Source organism: Poeciliopsis prolifica, unplaced genomic scaffold, assembly GCF_027474105.1.
Source record: "Poeciliopsis prolifica strain line A6 unplaced genomic scaffold, Auburn_PproV2 SCAFFOLD040, whole genome shotgun sequence".
In the NCBI taxonomy this organism is placed as follows: Eukaryota; Metazoa; Chordata; class Actinopteri; order Cyprinodontiformes; family Poeciliidae; genus Poeciliopsis; species Poeciliopsis prolifica.
Window position 1 is genome coordinate 54,738 of NW_026562415.1, and position 18,684 is coordinate 73,421.

The following is an 18,684-nucleotide window of genomic DNA, read 5'->3' on the forward strand; positions in this document are numbered from 1 at the left end:
CTTCGTTGCCCTCTGGTGGCGAGAAGTTGCCACTACAGAACATAACACATTTTGTTGTTACTCTGTAGCATTAAATTAAATTAAATTAAATTAAATTAAATTAAATTAAATTAAATTAAATTAAATTAAATTAATGTGTTTTGTTTTAGCCAACATATTTCTTATTTAATTGTAAACAACATTAGGTGTTTGCATCTTAAGTTATGGGACCATTTGAAATTGCTTTACAAGATACCACCTTCTCAAAAAATATGTTTTTCTCTTTTTATTATTCAGAATTCCATATTTTAGAAAGGTAACTATATTTGTTTACAAATATTAAACAAATTATTAAGGTAAAAAAAAATACAGACTCTGCTTCATTGCTTTGATTCTTTACACACAATTAATTTTAAATTTATATTTATTTTCAAATTGTGTCATTGTAACATATTTTGGGGGATTTATAGGCATTGTTTGAAGGTTTTTGTCAGTTTATTTTATGTTTTTCACCTCCGTCCTTCTTCCTCTCACCTTGTATTGCTTTTATTAGCTAACTTTTTGTGCCAGGCAGTTATCACATGTTGCGTCGGTATTTATAAAACTTTAAAATGTGTCTCAAAAACAGTGTCACAGACAATAGATAGCAGCCAAACTTTGCGAGACATGTTGAACTTTCTCAAACATATTCTGCCACAAAAAATACCACGTTAAATGTTTTTTTTAAAAGCCTTATTTGTCACTCCATCTTTTTGCCTTTTATTCTCTATAATGTATGTACACGACATGTATTTAGCTCATATTTTACATAAGTATCTTGATCTTTAAAACGTCCCATGAAACATGAGCAGCGCTGAAGTCATAGTCATTTTAAAATGTACTAAAACCTGAGATAAAACTTGAGATTAAGTTAAATCTTCAGTTCTTATAACTCTGATTGTGTTGATGTGTATTAAACAACAAATTATCTTTCTTAAGGCCACATTAGGGCAACAAAAGGCACAGGAAACACAACTGACTTGGTTGCCCAATGACAGGAAATGTTGATCTTGCTCACAATGACCTTGCGGGATCTGCATGATAAGGTCAAATTATGCACATGTGCAAAAGCATGTGCATAATTTTATGCTCCAGTGTTTGGATTTATCTCTCCAAGTAAACAAAGATCTTTTTAGTTTCAGCCTCCAGCTATCAAGCCTGAGTAAGAACCTGTTTATTTTTTAAAGAGTTGCCAAGTTGGGCCCTGGCAACCTTCAATGAGTTTGTGCAACAACAGAACCTCAGAGTCAGTCCACTGGTCTGTGTCTTGTTATATTTAGACGCATTTATATCTCAAAACACTCCTAAAGCTCTTCAGGGAAAATAAAACAACAGAAAATGGAGCAGCTACTCTCAACCTTTGATGAAAAGTTGCATCATTTCCAAAGTGCTGATTAATGATTAATTTCTGAAAATTCCTGACCTGGTTTCTCACAGTTCAGACTTCTGTTTTCTGCCAGTTGTGTTTCATTTCTTTAATTTGTGGATTTCCCACCGTTCAACCGCACTACTTTCAGTTATCTGTTCTATGACGTCGATTTCTTATTTAACGACCTTCCCACTTGTTTTTGGGAAACATTCAACACACTTTAGAAGGAAATTTTTTTCTGGTTGAGTTCTGCAAGCCTATCCTTTTATTTCATGTGATAGCAGCATTTCCTGTCAGCTGTCCAAGTCTAGACTCATGTGCTTGTCTGATCTTGTGCGGGTATTTGTTTCAAAAGGAGATAACAAATCACTAAGATACTTTGTCTAAACGCCATAAGAAGGCGGAGGAGTGATTTGGGTATTCTGCAGTATGTTCTTTGTCCAAAACTATGACAGTCTCATAAACTTTTCAGGATTTTAAGTGGAACAACTAACAAGTTCCATATCTATGGGGGTCCATTTGTGCCAAAAATATGTGTCTTGTGATGTATTCAAACCAACACAAAGTAGTTCGCTACTGTGGACCAGAAGGGACATGATACTTTTTTTCCCTTATTTTCTGCTTTAAAAAAGAGAAAAAATACATAAATAAAAATTTATAATCTATTGTTCTATAAATTTCCCTCCCTCAGTGAATACTTTTTGCTAAAATTCTGTCATTTGGGGTGTATTTGTGCCAGCTTTGCACATCTAAATACAGATTCTTTTGTCCATTCTTCTTCAGATTAAATGGAGAGTTTTGGGAAACATTAATTCTTCTTTTTGTTTAGCATATTCAGCAAGGGAATGTGCTTTGATCTAAACTGATCATATGTTTAGAATGCATGGCCTCTATTCTAGTCAAGAAGACTAGATTAGAAAGAGTGAATTATGCCCTTAGTCCAGATGCATTCAGTTTGTTTAGAGCCGAAAATGTTTAATGGAGAAAAAAAACTTTCATTTTGATTAGTTGTCATTGTTAAAAGGAAAAAATTCTTTCCATGGTAGCATCAATAAATATCAGTAGATTAAAAAATATGATAAAATGCAGCTACTGTTTTGTGTTTAGTTGTATAAATAACTTTTTTAAAGCAAGTAGAGACATGAAGAAGCATATTTCAAATCAGAATTTTTTCCAACACCAATATTTGTGTTTGTGGTGCTATAAATGCGGCATTTACATAGAAAAAAAATCATCATAATGGTACCACAAAACATTGCAGTGCATATCACCGGTCCCTATTTCAGAACCCTGGATTAAGAGGTGGCAAAGAAAATAGGGCTAAATATAAAAGCACGCCACACTTTTCAGATCATCTGTCTGGGAAAACACCAGTTTCCTTAAACTCTACATTTTGTTGGTTAATCACATGAAACTGACAGATTAACAGATTTTCATTTTTATTTTTTTCGCAAATTTCCGCAAAATCAATGTTTAACTCAAGACTTCATTTGTCGCACTTCAAAGTGTGCCATTTCAGACGCAAACTGCACAGAGGCAGAAAAAGGAACTGAAGCGGCGAAGAAGAGAGCGGTTCGGGGCTCGTATACGTGTGTGGGCGGGCCCGCAGGGAGTCGCTTTGGGGAAGAGGTCACGGCACACTGAGGGCGCACAACCTGCAGGTTCATTCTTGTTAACCCAGCCCAGCATGTGACTGCCTGCCGATAAGTGATATCACAATAAGTCCCATCACTGAGCTCCATCTCTTCCTGTATGGCTGTTTCCTCTTCTCAGCGCAGCTCGCTGAAGGTTCTGCTGAAAGCCTCTGGAGATGTTCTGGTTCAGGCAGGGGCTTTGCTTCCTGCCCGCGTTTCTGGTCGTCTGGTCCTCCTGCACTTTCATCGTCTCCTATATTATTGCGCTCTTCAGAGGCGATGTGGACATTATATTCCCTTATATAAGGTACGTTTCTTTTGTCATATTTAAGGAAAAAAACATAGTAATAAAACAATCAAGCAGAGCAGGTTTCCTAAGTCTGATTTATGATCGCGACTTTAGTTTCGTTTTCCTCTAAGTTATTTAGAGCTGCCTGGGCTCCAGCTGCACATCTGTTATTTGTACAGTTATTTTCTAATAATAAAACTGCTGTGTTTTTTTGTTGTTTTTTTTATGTTTATTTGCCTTTACTCTTACTTTAATTTTGAAATACAAGCTTATAATAGTAGAAAAATCAAAGAAACTGAGCTGGAAATTTGTTTCATTTCATAAATAAAAATCCCATTTCTATTAAGATTATTGCAACGGCGATCCTTTTCTCTGCTTATTTTTCTAAAAATCAAAGTAGATTTAACTTTAATTTAATCATAAGATAGTCGTCAGCGTATAAAGGTGCAAGAAATATGACAGGAAGTTACAATTTTACAATCTGCTTTCTCATAGTAATAAAGAAAATATGTTGTTTCCAAAAAAAAATCTGAAAAAATATAACGTACACTGCAAAAACACAAAATCTTACCGAGTATTTTTGTTCTAGTTTCCAGTGCAAATATCTTAGCACACTTGAAATAAGACAAAATTAACTTACAAGATATAGGAGCAAATAATTATAGTAAATAATTAATATTGATTTAAAAATGTAGTACTTAGTTTCACTGACAGATTATTTCACATATATCAAAACATTTCAATAATATACTGGAAGAGCTGGTACTTTTTAATCAATATTAAGGAATTATTTACTTAAAACCAGCTCATGTGTTGTTGAAAAGTTACTATTATTGTCTTATTTCCAGTGTATTAAGATATTTTCTCTAACTAGACCAAAAGTATTTGGTAATATTTGTTCAGAAATGTTTATATTGATACCTCTATTTTAAATTAACGAAACAATCGTCTTGAAAAGGTTTGCGTAACTGGTTTATTCTCAGTATATATGCAGTTTTCTACAGTAGAAAAGGGGAAGTTGGTCAGTTTTTCAGAAGAATTTAGACTTGAGAGTGCCTGGACTGGGCCAGATTAGAGCGTATTCTCTTTATGGAATGGTCTAGTCAAAGTCCAAACATAAGGCCAAATGTTTAGCTGTTTTGCAAAGAAAAGAGAAATACATTAGTTTGTAAGTGTGGAAAGGTTTAGGCACTGAAAATGAATATAAATGCTCTGCTTTTAGGGTTTTCATACATAAAGAAATGCAAATTCTGGTCATTTTTGTGTCAAAATATTAGGTAAAATATGAACAAAACTGTAAAAACTTTGTTTTCTCAGTGATACGGGGGCAAATCCACCTGAGAGCTGCATTTTTGGACTTATGACCTTCATTTCTTCATGTGCAGGTATTATTTTTTTTATTTCCCTCTGAGCACCGGCTTAATTACACAACTTTGGGTTCTCCCAAGGGAGGAACCAAGCTTCCCAGTGATGTTTCCCCTTTTTATCCTGAAAATGAAAGCAAGCCTTTCTTTGAATTTGCGTTAAACGCGGTGTGACTTTTGCCCAGGAATTGCCACCATATACGCCAGATACAAGTTTGTGGAGAAGCTGACTGAGCAGAGCAGCCTGGTCAAACCGTGCCTGAATAAAGCCACGCTCTGGTTCGGGTTTGCCGCCTGTTTTGGGATGTGCATCGTTGCTACTTTCCAGGTATTTCTTCCTCCACACGTTTGGAATTTAATATCGTATAATGTGACCTTTAATTGTTTTTTAAAATTATTTTTTCCTGCAGGAAACAGCAGTGACGATAGTCCATGATTTGGGGGCGTTGGTATTTTTCGTCTCTGGAGTTGTTTACATAATCCTGCAGACTGTAATATCTTACCAAGCGTTTCCTTATGACTCGTCCATCTTTGTGTGTCGATTCCGTTTGTTCTTCGCAGTCGTTGCCACAGCTGCATTTTTTCCCAGTATCCTTGTTGGAGCTGCTTGGTTTGGTCAAAGTTTATTTTTAATCTGCATGATGTGTGTTTGTGTCGTTATCGGCTCTGTGCAAGTTTTCCTTAACCAATAACTCAGCTGCGATCTGTGCGTATTTCGTTCAACAAACCACCCTCCACAGGCACACATATGACAAGGTAGGCTGAGTTTTTATTCTCTGTAATCATCATTAGTATTTCTTACTGTCAGGATGAAAGTAACACCTCCACCCAGCTTGATTAGTAAACTGAACTTGATGCGACTGAAACTGTGAGAAATATAGTTTGAAAGTTTTGAACCACTGAAGTTTTGGGGTTTAGTTAAGAAAGCATTATTACAAAATATACATAAAACTCTTTTTTAATACATGCACATTGTTGAACACTGTGGCAAGGATGTAAATTTAGCCCACATGTTCCTCTCTTCTCCATCACCTTGTTATTTTTACTAATTCATCTTGCCACTAAAGGGAGTTAAACTTTCTGTTAATTTATTTAAAAAAGACTGTATTATTCTTAGAGTAAAACAGCTGTTTATATCTTTAAAATCTATCCAAAACATACAAACCAGAGCAAAAGCCGACACATTGTGAAAGACCAATGCTGTTTTTTTCTACTGTCTTTAACTTCAGAAGTTTTTATTTATATTTTAAGATTACTATGCTTTTGATCAGTGAGTAGAAACCCATATGAGGAATTTAATCACTTTGTAAGGTTCTTGAATTAATTTGAAACACACATACGGATGTATTTAAAAGCAACACCACAAACACTGGAAAATAAAACAAACTTAGCAACAATATCAGGAAGAAAACTCAGATCAAGAAAAATGTCTGTTGTTGGACCAGACGTGTCAAAAATATGAATGTCCTTAAAGGGCCAGTTGTGCCAGAATATATTGATAAAAACCCATTGAACTGTTAAAATATCAATAAATAGCTTCCACCCCAGGATTTTCTGATTGTTTTAGTGGATTTTTGCAATCAAAATTTCAATATTTGCGCTAATGTATGATGTTAAATGGGACTTTTTATCACTCAAATCAGTTACGGAATAAAAAGCAAGTAAGGTGAAGACAGCAGTCTATTAAACTCAATGTGTTTGACCAATTTTGAGAAAAGTTTCAGTAAAATGAAAAGGAAAAGTGAAGCTCTGTTGATTTTGTGTGAGTTTTGCAGATTTGTGAAAAACTGGAAGGACTTGTTGATGTAATTTAGAGTCTAGAGGGCCACATAAAAATCAACAGCGGACCAGATTTGACCCCAGGACCTTAAGTTTGAACACTGTGCTTTAGAGGAAAAAAAACTTGAGAATAAGAGACCAACTAGATCTGACCAATCATGATGCTGCATGGCGGTGGCAGCATCATGATGTGTGGGTCCTGCACTTCACAGGAAAGTGTGTTATGTAAATGTGGAAATGTTGAGTCAACATCTCACATAGTAAGCAACGTCTCCATTATTCTGTGGTTTCAATTCTGTTAAATGAATCATCTGATTAAAAATATGGGGTTCCATTATTGCCAAAAGTATGATCACATTTCATACCAAAAGTGTGAAAAACATGGAATATTTTTGGATCAATCCCTCATTAATTCACTCATTCAGGCATTTCTGTGTGTATTTGTGGTTTATTCACATCTGACTCTGTGCAGGATTATCCGTACCACATTGCCAGCGCCGTCTGCGAGTGGATTGTTGCCTTCAGCTTCATCTGCTTCTTCCTCACATACATTCACGATTTCAAAGTGAGTATCACAAGCCATCAGTCAAAAATGTTTTTGCTTTTTATCGTTTTTTAAAAGCTTCTTTTTTTTTGTTTTCCTGCAGATATTTAAGTTGCAAGTGAGGACAGAATATGAGGACTAGACAATCACCAACTTAATTTCAATGAATTTGTGTATTTTATGTAATTTTTTGCATGAGAGCTTTTTATACTATCGTATTTTTGCAACTTCACATAATATTTTTCTATGCTTGATTATTGCCGATGTATATTTTATTTTTTTAAACCTTTTTATACAATCATTTTATACGAGTATTAACTTTTTTCCTGTTCAAGCACCACTTTGCACTTTGACTCTTGCCACAGCATCGTGACACATCCTGTGAGACCTGTGGCCACTAATAAGAGAAGTTTGTCAAACATTTTACATGTGACACATGCAGCGCCTGTTGAAAACTTGTGTTCAAGTTGGTTTTAGAAATAAATTAAACTTTTGTTGCAGTAGCACAATTTCAAGATGAGAAGTTCCTCTAGTTTATAACTTTTAAAAGAGAGGAGCAAGTTTAGACTAGTATTCAGTTGTAACTATCCTGTCTTACTTGAACGGCATGTTTTGTTTTCACCATTTTAAAAAGCAACTTTAGATACTTTGATCAATTAAAAAGGTAGACCAGACAAAAAATGTTTAATCTTTTATTTATAGGAATTGTTAAGGAGAAAAACAATTGTGCCAAGTTTTTCTTTTTGGTGGTGAACATTTTTTTTATTTTTCTCAATTTTTCAGTGAGATTACATCACTGCAACCAAAGAGTAATTTAAGGTTTTTATGCATCAAAAATGTGACATATACGCTGTGTAAAAAGCATACAAGTCCATCATTTTCTGAACTTAAAGCACCAGTGTGGAGGCTTTAAAGTTGATCAAGAAGAGACTGAAAACTTACTGTGACACAAAGTGATAAAAACGTACAGTATGGAATTTTGTGAGAAATAAAGTGCCTATCTTATAAGAGGTGAGACATGTTCAGTCTGCATATAAACTCATCCGGTTTTTGTACTTAGATGTTTATTTTTGTTCAAACTATGATTATTTGTCATCAATAATATTCCAGATTATGTGTACAAAACTCACCTTCACTACAAAATGTTTTTACAAGAGAAATTTAACTGTATCCAGCAAACTACTGTCATACTTTTGACTAAATGTACTGTAAAGATTATTTTCAACATCTGAAAAATAAACTGCACGTTTTGTATGAATATATTAGTTTTTAATGGAGCATTTCTTTATATTTTATATGTTTAATTAGTGACTGCTCATGTAGTGTTAGTGCTTTTCCTCCTGACGAGACTGAAGGTTTGGTTAAAAATGTTTTTTTTTTTTAACAAAATAAAGCAGTAATACGTTGCACTCTAAACTTACTGACCTCTTGTAAAATATCTGAAAAGACTCAAAATAAGTTGCAGCATCATATTCTAATTTATAGGAAACTCAAAACCTAATTGCATGTTTTAAATAATTCTTTAACTTGTATTAAATTAGTCTAAAATTTGATGTGATGAAAAGACCCATATCTCTTGTGCTTCAAAATGGGAAACACAAGAGTTCATGCTAATAAAGCGAGACAGAAAATCAGCTTGTAAAGAAAATAAATCTTTAGCAGTAACTAAAAATCGGCAAAGTTTACTGTTAGAGCTGCAGATATTTCAGTGCAACAATATCTCTGAAATAAACAATTAATTTATGTATGTAACCTTAATATGTAAAACATTTTTAAAACGATTATGTTACTGAAGTACAACCAGAAAATACATTTATTACCTATAACTAAAAAAATGGTGAATTATTTTGACTCACAAGGCAACATCAAGAAGAATTTATTTTTAATTTATATAGAAATTATAATTATGAAATAACATAAAACTTTACCAATTATTGTTTGGTTTTACGTTCACCCAAGTACTTAATATCATACAGTCAAGTTTGTGCAACAAGCGAAGATTTTTTTTCCCCCAATATAAACACCTCCAGTTTCATAATGTCATGAAATTAAGAAAATGCTTTAAATCTTTTTAATTTCTTCATTAAAAAATGGAAGTAACTGAATTTTTTGCAAGATTTATGAGCTAAATTAGTCCTAAATACCAGAGAGAGAAAAATTTAGCTGGTAAATCTTACAATCGGTTTTGTGATGCAGCAAATATCTCAATTCAAACCAGCATTATTAATAATGAGGATTTTGTATTTTGTATTAAATGTTTAATAGCTCCTAAGGTCAAAGTTCATCTCCCACTGCATTGTTCTTAATACTAACTTGAACAGAAATAGTAGGTTTTTATGTGAAAGTAGGACTCCAACTACTATATCGTACAAATGTTACTGTTTGAACGATATAAATTTTACAGATTCAATCCAAAATAATTCCAAACAACTGGAAAACAAATATAAAGTTAGCTTGCTGACAAGCAGCAAAAGGATTGTTGACCATTTCCAGAAGAATTACAATTATTTAAGCTCCTTCATGTGAACATTTTCCACAATCTGCAGCAGCAAACGGCCTGCAGGATCCGCACGTTGCAACGAACTGCCTTAAACTTGGAGCTGCGCAGAGGCAGAGATCAGTCACTGAACGACGATTCGCTGTCAGAGCTGGTGGCAGGAATATCCTCATTCTCTGTGCTACTTGCTGCTCCATCAGGCACCGGCGCGTCAGGTGTGCTGTTGTTGGCAAAATATCATTAAATTCAAGTTTATTTGACAGGAAACTGTCAATTTGAGACTTAAAAAATAAAACCTACTCGAGCAGGTTGGGATCCAAACCTTCCATAAGCATTTTATTACGAATAGCCATTGCCGGTACTCCCTGGATAAACACATAATTAAAATATTTTTAAAAGACACACGTTATTTATAATGGTAGTTTTTTTGATAGTAAAATTACATAACATCTTACCACTTGAACCATTTTCAGGTAACGTGCATAACGTTGGTCCTTAGCCACAGTCATGACATTCTCTGGAACCGCTTCTGCTTTTTCTGGTGCAGCTGCAGATTCTGGTTTACTCTGACCGGGCTGCAGCACAAAAAGACGCAAACAGTTCTTCACAAAACTAGAAGCCTTTGCGACACACAATAATTTGACGTTAAAAGATGCAACTGCATTCAAATACAGAAACAAGAACTTTTATTTTGGTTGAGTTTTTTCTTTATATATCTAATTAATTTTCTTTCATCTGAGAGGAATGGACCAAGGAACCAAAAAGACTGAAAAATCATTCAAAATTAATATAGGATCTTGTTAAATTTGTTTTTCCCCTTTTTTCATTTAAATTTTTCTAAATTATATTTTAATAATATTTTTTAACCCCAAAATATGCAATAAAGTTGAGAATGTGTGGAAAAACCCAACAAATGAATCGCTAAAGGTATCAATTTACTGATATTCTGTACCAGTGGTTCAACAGAACATTGGTTTTACCAGGAATACTTATTTAAAAACTCAAACATTATATGCAAAATTAGGAATTTGGTTTTTAAATTCCATATTTAAAAACTACAAGAAATAAAAGTTTGTGCACATTTAAATAATGATCGGTAACTTTTTTTCTCTTAAATCTGCAGTTACAGTACTTAAGAATCAAACGCAACAATATTTGTAATAAGTCAATTGATTTGTTTGTGGTTGGGTCTGTTTTCCTACCTGTGAGGGAGGAGCTCCTCCTGCCCTTACACCATCTGACTGGTTCTGACTGGCGCTAACCGGTCCATTAGCCTGGACACTTTGCTGCTGGTTGAGTCCATCCACTGTGACTTCCTCCAGTCCAGGAATGGATGACAACTGCTCAGAGAAAACCATAAATCCATCAACAAAATGGCAAACATACATCAAATCTACTTGTTTATTTTAGAACTTACTTTGGCCTCCAAAATACACAAAGTGGTTTCAATCTGTTGTATTCGAAGGGAAATATTTGAAAGCTTCTGTGGTGGAATAGTTAAAATAAAATGATTAGTGATTTCAATGAAACAATAAATACATTCTGAAGTAGAGAGAAAGAAACAAAGTGCACAAACCTCCTCACACACAGTAGAGAATCGGTTGAGGAAGCGAACTGTGTGCACAACAAACTGATTTAGGTGGGCGACGACTCTCCTTTGTTGTATAGCAGGAACCTACGAAAGCAGAGATGGACAACTGTCAAAAAACACAATTTTACAATTGCAGTGTTTCCATCAAATAAAAAAATATAACCACACATGAAAAACACTGTTCACAGATAAGTCTTAAAAACATCGATCCTCCAATTACTTCTTGTCGTCTTCTTCTTCGTCTGTTCCAGTGGCAACATCCGGTTGGTGATTATATGCCTGGTATGATTTCCATTTTCAGATTTATTGCAACCCTGACTGCTACAGGAGATCCTACCTGGCTACAACATCACAACAACTCTTTGAAATGGACCCCTTAAAAATAATTTATTTACATCTATTCCTTCCAGTCACTTCATGAGTTGCTACTTTGTGCTGGCATATTAAAAAAAATCCGAATGAAAATACATTTAAGTTCATTGCAACGTCTGAAGAAAATAGAAAATATTCCACTGCCATGTTTTTGAAAGACGGATTATAACCGATGCCAGTTTAATACTTGAAAATTATTTAAAAGTGAACAACTATAACTTACAAACGAGCCAGAGTTTTCCCTGCAGAAACCGAGAACATCCTAAACATCCCTTGAATAGACGAACTGCTGCGTTACGCTCCTACTTCCTGTCAGCTTGTAAAAATGGCAACCAACGAGTTTAAAACACGAACCTTCGTGAGATCAACTCCAGAACCGACGATCGGCAGGCCGTCCTCGTCCATTTTCAAAACTGTAGATAAAATAAGATATTAAAGGGAGGAAAGACTGAAAGCTGTGACCCGCTCACGTGACTTCGAAATGCGTAACCTTTGCGTCGTGACGTCGTCAAAACAATTTATTTTGTTTTAATTCATTTCTTCCGACTTTAACAACCAAGTATGTTAAATTGACTTTCTTTAAACACGGTTTAGATAATGTAGGCTATGTAGGCACTTTATTTGGGAGAAATGAAGAAAAATAGTTTCGGGTTATTGAGGCTTTTATTTTGAAAAGCGGAAATTCACCAGGGGAGTTGAGGAAGGGACGATTGCGTCCTAACAACGCATCCGGCTGAAACAAAAACATTGTACAGCAGATTTACTTGCGCGCTGATGGAGGCTCTCACATCAAAACAAAAAGTGATCGGTATGTATCTGACTGAAATACTTTTTATTAAACTAATCGCTGACTATATTTTAACTACTAATCTGATACTTGGTCTATTTAATGAAATCGTGACATTTTTAAACAACCACCCTGCTGCGCAATGTAAATTATCAACATATTGCTTGGGACTTATTACATTATTAAATATTACACTGGGTTATTTAATCTAGAGCTGTCAATTTTTTAGTCGGCGCAATTAAATGAGGTCTCTCCAGGAATGATTCATATCCGGTCAACTCAGACGATCACATATCGAACTTAGTATATATGAATTAATAATTGTGTGTTTGTCTTGTTTATATAGATTACTACTTCTATAATATGTAATTAATGTGAAGTATTTTTTTTAATCGAAAAATTAAGTGAAACTCTGCAAACTCCCACTTCATTACTTATTGCTGCCCTCTAGAGAGCATTTGTTCACACTACACCTTTCTGTTCCAGAGCCATGCTCACCTTTGCCGTCACTTCGCCTTCTGGTGCCCCCTTTGCAGCTTCAGTCTGCTGCCATGTGGCATGTGGTGAAGCAGAAGGACGTGATGAACTACTGGAAGGTGCAGGAGTTTGTGTGCCTGGTGACGGACGCAGTGCCCCAACTGATCAACCAACAACAGAGAGCACAGCTCCTGCTCGGCCTAAGAGCCAGGGTCAGCAGCCGTTTGTGTCACAAGCAAATGTGTTCCTTTCTCATGTTTGTAGTAACACAATTTATTGCCATTTCCAGTTGATCTTGGAGCTCTGCAAAGGCTCTGCTTTAGGAGAATTCGATGCCCAAGGAATTCAGAGTTACTTGGAGAGGCTGCCTGTTAGTTCTGCAGATGTAAGTTTAAAAAAATAACTATTCACTGTTAATTCACACTTGCTTAACGATGCAATCTCCGCAGCAGTGCATGGATCCAGATGTTAAAACGACAGAGTTGACTTTTGTTGCACTTGTTCAGAGCTTGCTTAAAGATCCGGCAGAGAGGGCCTATTTTTTTCAGGTGAGGATGATTTGAATTCATAATTTCTCTGCTTTGACTAAAGAAAACCGTTTTAAAGATGCTAAATTGTTTGTGCTAGGAGGTGTTCCCTGCTGAATATGGTCAACAGTACGATGCAGCACTACAGGTGTTATTGTGGGAGCTGCTGTCAAAGCTGGAGAAGCTACTTCCGGTTCCAGACCTCAAGCAGGTACAACTCCGTCCAAAAATATTTAGACCAATGTAAGATAGTGTATAACTGGGAAGTGTTAGGAAAGTGATGCATGCTTTTCAATATTTTTAATGACAACTTTATTCTAATTTAAGTTATCAATGTAAAGGGGGGTGAACCCCAGGGCTTGTTTTAAATTTTTTTAAAATATGTTTTGGTTTCCTTCCAGTCTATCACATAAAATCCCAAAAGAGAAAAGTTTGTGGTCGCAAGGTGAAAAAGCCTGAACATGTTCAAAAGATGTTGTTATTTTTGGAAGGCAGCACAAGTATTTGGCTTATTTTTGTTTTAAGGTTTATTTATTTTTGAGCGTAAGAGAGTTAAAGTGGACCTGTGTTGCAAATTTCACTTTTTGTACGTTTTTGTACTTCCATTTGGATCTCAGTGCTTCTAAGAAAAACACCCAGCTGTTTTTTTTGGCAGTAACTCAATGCGTAAGCTGTTTTAAAAATCTCCCCTTCATTCACACTTCACTGCAAAGCAGCTGCTTCACTGAAGACATTGATGTCAGTAATGTCCTGGTGGACGAAGGCCTGAGGGTAGCCGTTTGTTTGACAGCTAAATTCTATCATCTCTGTGTCGTCTTCTGTTGTTCTCTCTGTTTTGTCCTTCGTTTCATCTGAAGCACACAACGGCCCGATCTCACTTCCTAAGCTCTCCTTCCTCAGCTGAATTCCAGCACATTTGGTCAGCTGGTTTTACCGCTGTATGCGTTGAACAATGGCTGCTGGAAAACAGAAATGTTTTGTTGTTGACTTACCATCCAGAATCCACTTGCTGCATTCTTGTTGCTTGTGCAGGAGGCTCCACTTTTGCTTTTCAAAGATGTACAGTTGTATAATTGTGCATCTGTTTGCAGGCATTTTTATGTGCGTTGAATTGCAGCAGATTGTTTGGATTTAAAGTGACCAGATACCCTAAAACAGCTCAAAATACATAGAACTGAGCAGACTGATTTTTCACATTATCTAAGCATAATTTTGTGCAAAAAGGGTCTATGGTCTGTGTTTTGGGTAGACCATAGACCTATCCTGACATGTTCAAGGAAGGTAGTATGTCACCTTTAATAGGTCTCTGTTTCTGCAGACGACCGCCTGGTTCATCTCTGCTCCATCTGTTTTGGAAGACTGCATCCGATCGTCATCAGAAGAGCTAAGCTCTGTCTTCAAGCACTACAAAAGCTCAGGATTACTGAAGATGACATGTAAGTTAAGACGAAACAGCACACCATTTGGAAGTATTGTTCAATAAAATTTTTTTTTCCTTCACAGATGGGCCGTGTTCTACCATTGGTAGCTGTATCATGTCTGCTCTGTCAGTTCCTCCCTCACAAAAGACAAATCTATCCGTTGGACAGGATTCTGTTCACAACTACGCAAACACGCTGACCTGTATCACTCTGGCAGAGGCAGGCCAGTGCAGCGTTGTAGCCTTTTACACCGAAGTGGAAGTCAGAGCATCTGATCTGGACGCAGAATCACCTGAGATTCAAGTTCAGACAGAGTGTTACGAAGAAGAAATAGTTGCTTTGAGTGCAGGTGTGAGCGGCGGTGGTGAGGAGGAAAGCGGGGAAGCTGCGGGTGTCGCTAAAGCTTTGGAAACTTTGACCAAAACGTTTGCATTGAGGAAGGACAGCTTAGGAAGTGAGATCGGGCCGTTGTGTGCTTCAGATGAAACGAAGGACAAAACAGAGAGAACAACAGAAGACGACACAGAGATGATAGAAGCTGTGGACAACTACCAGCCTGTCGTCCACCAGGACATTACTGACAATGTCTTCAGTGAAGCAGCTGCTTTGCAGGAACCCGACATCTGCACCTCCACATGTTCACAGACAGGTTCGCCAAGATGGCTGAAGATGGAGGAAATGAAGACGACGGCGGGAGAAAAGAACGACGCAATAAAAACGTACAGAAACATTCCTGCTATAATTGTTTTGTCAATTGCAATTTATATAACAAACGACAGCTTGTCTTATAAAGCTGCATCATTTAAATCCATAATGCACTCTAATTCATTTACGTTAACTTTGAGCTTAACAAACAAAAAAACTCTGCAGAACAGAAAATAACAGAATAACACATTTTTGACCTAAAATCAAATGTCTTTTAAACATTATTGGAAGTTTTAAAAAAGCAAGATCATATTTTTTTTTGCAAGTATTTAATAATAATGTAATATTGATGGTATGCTACTGCTGACAGTCGGGTATAGATCCTATACTTAATATGATTATAATAGTGTTGTTCATCATACTTTTGCTTTATTTTAATTTTTTTAAATTAAATTTGGTTTAAGTGGTCATCTAAACTAATCAAATTTATTTACCACACTGCTAACAGTACATCTTTTCTAGTTTTTTTTTTTGGCAAGTTTGTTAAATCTGCAACTTGTTTTTGAAATTGAAGAAAAATGCATGAACGTTTTTTAATTATGGGTTTTTATTTCACAGGAGTGGAGCTGATGTGACCTTTGACCCTTCTGTGGTTGCAGTCAAAGGAACAGACAAAGGTAACCTGACTTGTCGAAGAACTGAATTGATAATCCCACTGGATTTTCAGCAGGACAGCACTTCCACTAATCCTGCAACACTTCAAAGAAGGGATGGATACAGTTAATCAATTTACAACCGATTGTTGATTGATTAATCAAATTCAGTTCCAGTTGATTAACTAATAATGTCCGCTTAGACCGTCTTTTAGTGTTGTAGTTTGACCTCCATCCAGCAGAGGGTGCTAATGGTCAGCCTTAAGCATAGACTTTTTCCCATTTCACAAGTGAAATAAATTGCCAGTGAACTTATGTTTTTTAAGTATTAAGGAGTTATTAACTTACAACAAGCCCATAAATCTTGTCTTATTTCATGTCTTCTAAGACATTTGAACTAGAAACTAAACCAAAAATACTTTGTATGTAGTTTTTTGCAGTGAGTCTCTTAACCAGCAGTGCCAGTGATTCCGTAAATGTTAAATGATTCCACTTTTTGCTTTTTGTCTTTATTCAGATGAGGTAATGTCAATTATCTTCACCTGCTCTCGCTGTCCCTTCCACGTCTCGGACGACGCCAGCCCTCCTCACTTCCACATGCAGAGCGTTTGCACCGATGTGTATAGGAGTTTCACAGGAGAGAAATTTGTCCCGTCCCCGTCCAGCTCAGATGAAATATTCATGTCCATTAAGCTTTTCCCTAAAGGAAACGCCGAGAGCCAAGATGGCGGTCCTCAGGCCCACAGAAGGAAGAGATCTTTGACATGTGAAACGTGCGGGAAAACTTTTACTCGGACGTCTGACGTGAGGAGACACCAGCTCACGCACACAGGGGAGAGACCCTTCCATTGCTCACAGTGCGACCGAACCTTCCAACACTCCTGGGATTTAGCGAAGCACGAGAGCAAACATCACGGCGTGGCGATTTCCTTCTCCTGTCAGCTGTGTGGTGGATCCTTTGCCAACCTGCGGGCGCTGACCGTTCACCACAAGAAATCGCACTCGTCGGAGAGCCAGCTGCCTCACATTTGCTCCATCTGCAGCAGGAGCTTCCCCACTGACGACGAGCTGCTGGAGCACAGGAAGTCCCACGTCAGCATCAGGCGCTATATCTGCCAGCAGTGCGGGGACGGCTTCGACACGCTGCTGGCCCGCGCCCAGCACAGGCAGGCGCATCGGGTGAAGCGGCAGTTCAAATGCCCACACTGCGAGAAAACGTACACCCGCAGGTCTGACGTCAAGCGACATTTATCCACTCATACTGGGGAGCGACCACATCAGTGCAAGCAATGCAACAAACGGTTCTCTGTCCGTTTTATGCTGGTCAAGCACCTCCGGGTTCACACCGGAGAGAGACCTTTCCATTGCGACCACTGCTCCAAAAGCTTCACGCTGGCATCTGTGCTGGCCCGACACAAACGGATGCACACGGGGGAGAAACCGTTCCTCTGCTCGCAGTGTGGGAAGGGGTTTTTATCGCAGGGAGAGCTCTCCAAACATCACAGGTCGCACCTGGACGACAGGCCCTACTCCTGTCCGCAGTGTGAGAAACGATTCAAAAGCAAAAAAACCCAGCAGGAGCACATTGCCTCCCACAGCGGTGCACGGCCATACCCCTGCAATCACTGTGGGAAGGGCTTCTCCAAGCCGTACGCCCTAACCAGACACAACCTCATCCACACCGGGGAGAGGCCATTCCCCTGCGGACACTGCGAGAAGTCTTTCCTGACGCTCGGCGAGGCGCAGCTGCACCGCAGGATTCACACCGGGGAGAGGCCGTACCCCTGCGACGCCTGTGAGCTCAGGTTTAAGAGCTCATCTGAGCTAGCGCGCCACAAACGCAGCCACTCCGGGCAGAGGAGGGAGAAACCGACCTGCGAGCTGTGCGGGAAAACATTTCCATCAAAGGCCAAACTGAACAAACATATGGAGACGCATATAGAAGCTGCTGACCTCGATAAGGAGGCATTTAGATAATCGAATGTCGTATGTGTGAAGCCGGAGCTTCATTTAATGTATCAACCTGTGGATAAGTTATGTGGAAAAATATTTTTTTAACTTGCTTGATAGAAGTCAATCCAAGATTGTATTTTTGTGCTTTGCAATTATGCTATCAGTTAAAATTATAGATCAATAAATGACTCTTGCTCCATGAATGTTTGCTTCATTTTCTTAATGTTTTGTAGTATAAACTTAATCTTTAACAGACAAACAAACAACATATATTACATTTCTGCCTTTAATTATGAAATTTTTTTTTAAATGTGTGAAATGAATGTGGATTTTTTTTTTGTCAGAAATCTTTCAGTGATTAAATTTTTTGTTATTTGTTTGAAGTAAACATGATATTACCCTCAATTTAAGCTATATGTGCTTTAATATTATGAGACGTCATTGTCTAGAAGTACAGTTAAGCGAAACATTAATGTTGATCATCCTAACCGGTAATCAAACAAAAAGATGAAGCAAAGTCCACTGGCTTTGGGATTTTTTTCCTTTTATGTCACGTGATGTTTTTCCTGATTCGAAGAAGTACATGAATGATTTACGTAGTGCAACAGCTTAAAAGTGTATGACCTCCAAATTTTGCTGCTAAACCTCCAGAATCCACATTTCCCCCAGATCAGCCATAATGTCAGTGTTATGGTCCTCCTTATAAAAGGCATAATCTGAATGTGTTTAATTAACTGAGAGGTTTTAATGAGCTCTGGCTGATT

The 18,684-nt window shown here is 37.1% G+C and overlaps 3 protein-coding genes across 4 annotated transcripts; 2 read left to right on the forward strand and 1 right to left on the reverse strand.

Moving 5' to 3' along the window:
- The first annotated feature begins 3,022 nt into the window (after positions 1-3,022).
- On the forward strand, positions 3,023-8,259 carry dram1 (DNA-damage regulated autophagy modulator 1). The gene is made up of 7 exons (XM_055054652.1): positions 3,023-3,328; positions 4,628-4,695; positions 4,860-5,002; positions 5,085-5,262; positions 5,372-5,430; positions 6,926-7,018; positions 7,101-8,259. The coding sequence occupies exons 1-7, from the start codon at positions 3,198-3,200 to the stop codon at positions 7,137-7,139; spliced, it is 711 nt and encodes a 236-aa protein (XP_054910627.1). The 5' UTR covers positions 3,023-3,197; the 3' UTR covers positions 7,140-8,259.
- Positions 8,260-8,862: 603 nt separating this feature from the next.
- Positions 8,863-11,933, reverse strand: washc3 (WASH complex subunit 3). The gene is made up of 7 exons (XM_055054653.1): positions 11,812-11,933; positions 11,071-11,169; positions 10,912-10,977; positions 10,697-10,834; positions 9,950-10,069; positions 9,795-9,859; positions 8,863-9,714 (listed from the first exon to the last, which is right to left on the reverse strand). The coding sequence occupies exons 1-7, from the start codon at positions 11,860-11,862 to the stop codon at positions 9,615-9,617; spliced, it is 639 nt and encodes a 212-aa protein (XP_054910628.1). The 5' UTR covers positions 11,863-11,933; the 3' UTR covers positions 8,863-9,614.
- A 208-nt stretch (positions 11,934-12,141) lies between these two features.
- On the forward strand, positions 12,142-18,123 carry LOC129375562 (zinc finger protein 16-like). 2 transcript variants are annotated; one of them, XM_055054733.1, is made up of 9 exons: positions 12,142-12,265; positions 12,731-12,933; positions 13,011-13,106; positions 13,171-13,269; positions 13,349-13,459; positions 14,567-14,684; positions 14,752-15,388; positions 15,933-15,991; positions 16,485-18,123. In XM_055054733.1, the coding sequence occupies exons 1-9, from the start codon at positions 12,232-12,234 to the stop codon at positions 17,942-17,944; spliced, it is 2,817 nt and encodes a 938-aa protein (XP_054910708.1). In that variant the 5' UTR covers positions 12,142-12,231; the 3' UTR covers positions 17,945-18,123. The 2 variants fall into 2 exon arrangements, with proteins under 2 accessions (XP_054910708.1, XP_054910709.1); XM_055054734.1 differs by having other exon boundaries at positions 13,174-13,269.
- The last annotated feature ends 561 nt before the right edge of the window (positions 18,124-18,684 follow it).

Bases quoted from the DNA above. Each gene is read 5' to 3' on its own strand.
- dram1 (XM_055054652.1), top strand. From the start codon at position 3,198: ATGTTCTGGTTCAGGCAGGGGCTTTGCTTCCTGCCCGCGTTTCTGGTC. The intron at 4,696-4,859 runs GTATTATTTTTT...ACTTTTGCCCAG, and splicing joins CTTCATTTCTTCATGTGCAG to GAATTGCCACCATATACGCC. The intron at 5,263-5,371 runs GTATCCTTGTTG...CCAATAACTCAG, and splicing joins CACAGCTGCATTTTTTCCCA to CTGCGATCTGTGCGTATTTC.
- washc3 (XM_055054653.1), bottom strand. From the start codon at position 11,862: ATGGACGAGGACGGCCTGCCGATCGTCGGTTCTGGAGTTGATCTCACG. The intron at 11,170-11,811 runs GTTCGTGTTTTA...CTGCTTTCGTAG, and splicing joins CTGGAGTTGATCTCACGAAG to GTTCCTGCTATACAACAAAG. The intron at 9,715-9,794 runs GTAGGTTTTATT...TGCCAACAACAG, and splicing joins TTGGATCCCAACCTGCTCGA to CACACCTGACGCGCCGGTGC.
- LOC129375562 (XM_055054733.1), top strand. From the start codon at position 12,232: ATGGAGGCTCTCACATCAAAACAAAAAGTGATCG. The intron at 13,107-13,170 runs GTAAGTTTAAAA...CAATCTCCGCAG, and splicing joins TGCCTGTTAGTTCTGCAGAT to CAGTGCATGGATCCAGATGT. The intron at 15,992-16,484 runs GTAACCTGACTT...GTCTTTATTCAG, and splicing joins AGTCAAAGGAACAGACAAAG to ATGAGGTAATGTCAATTATC.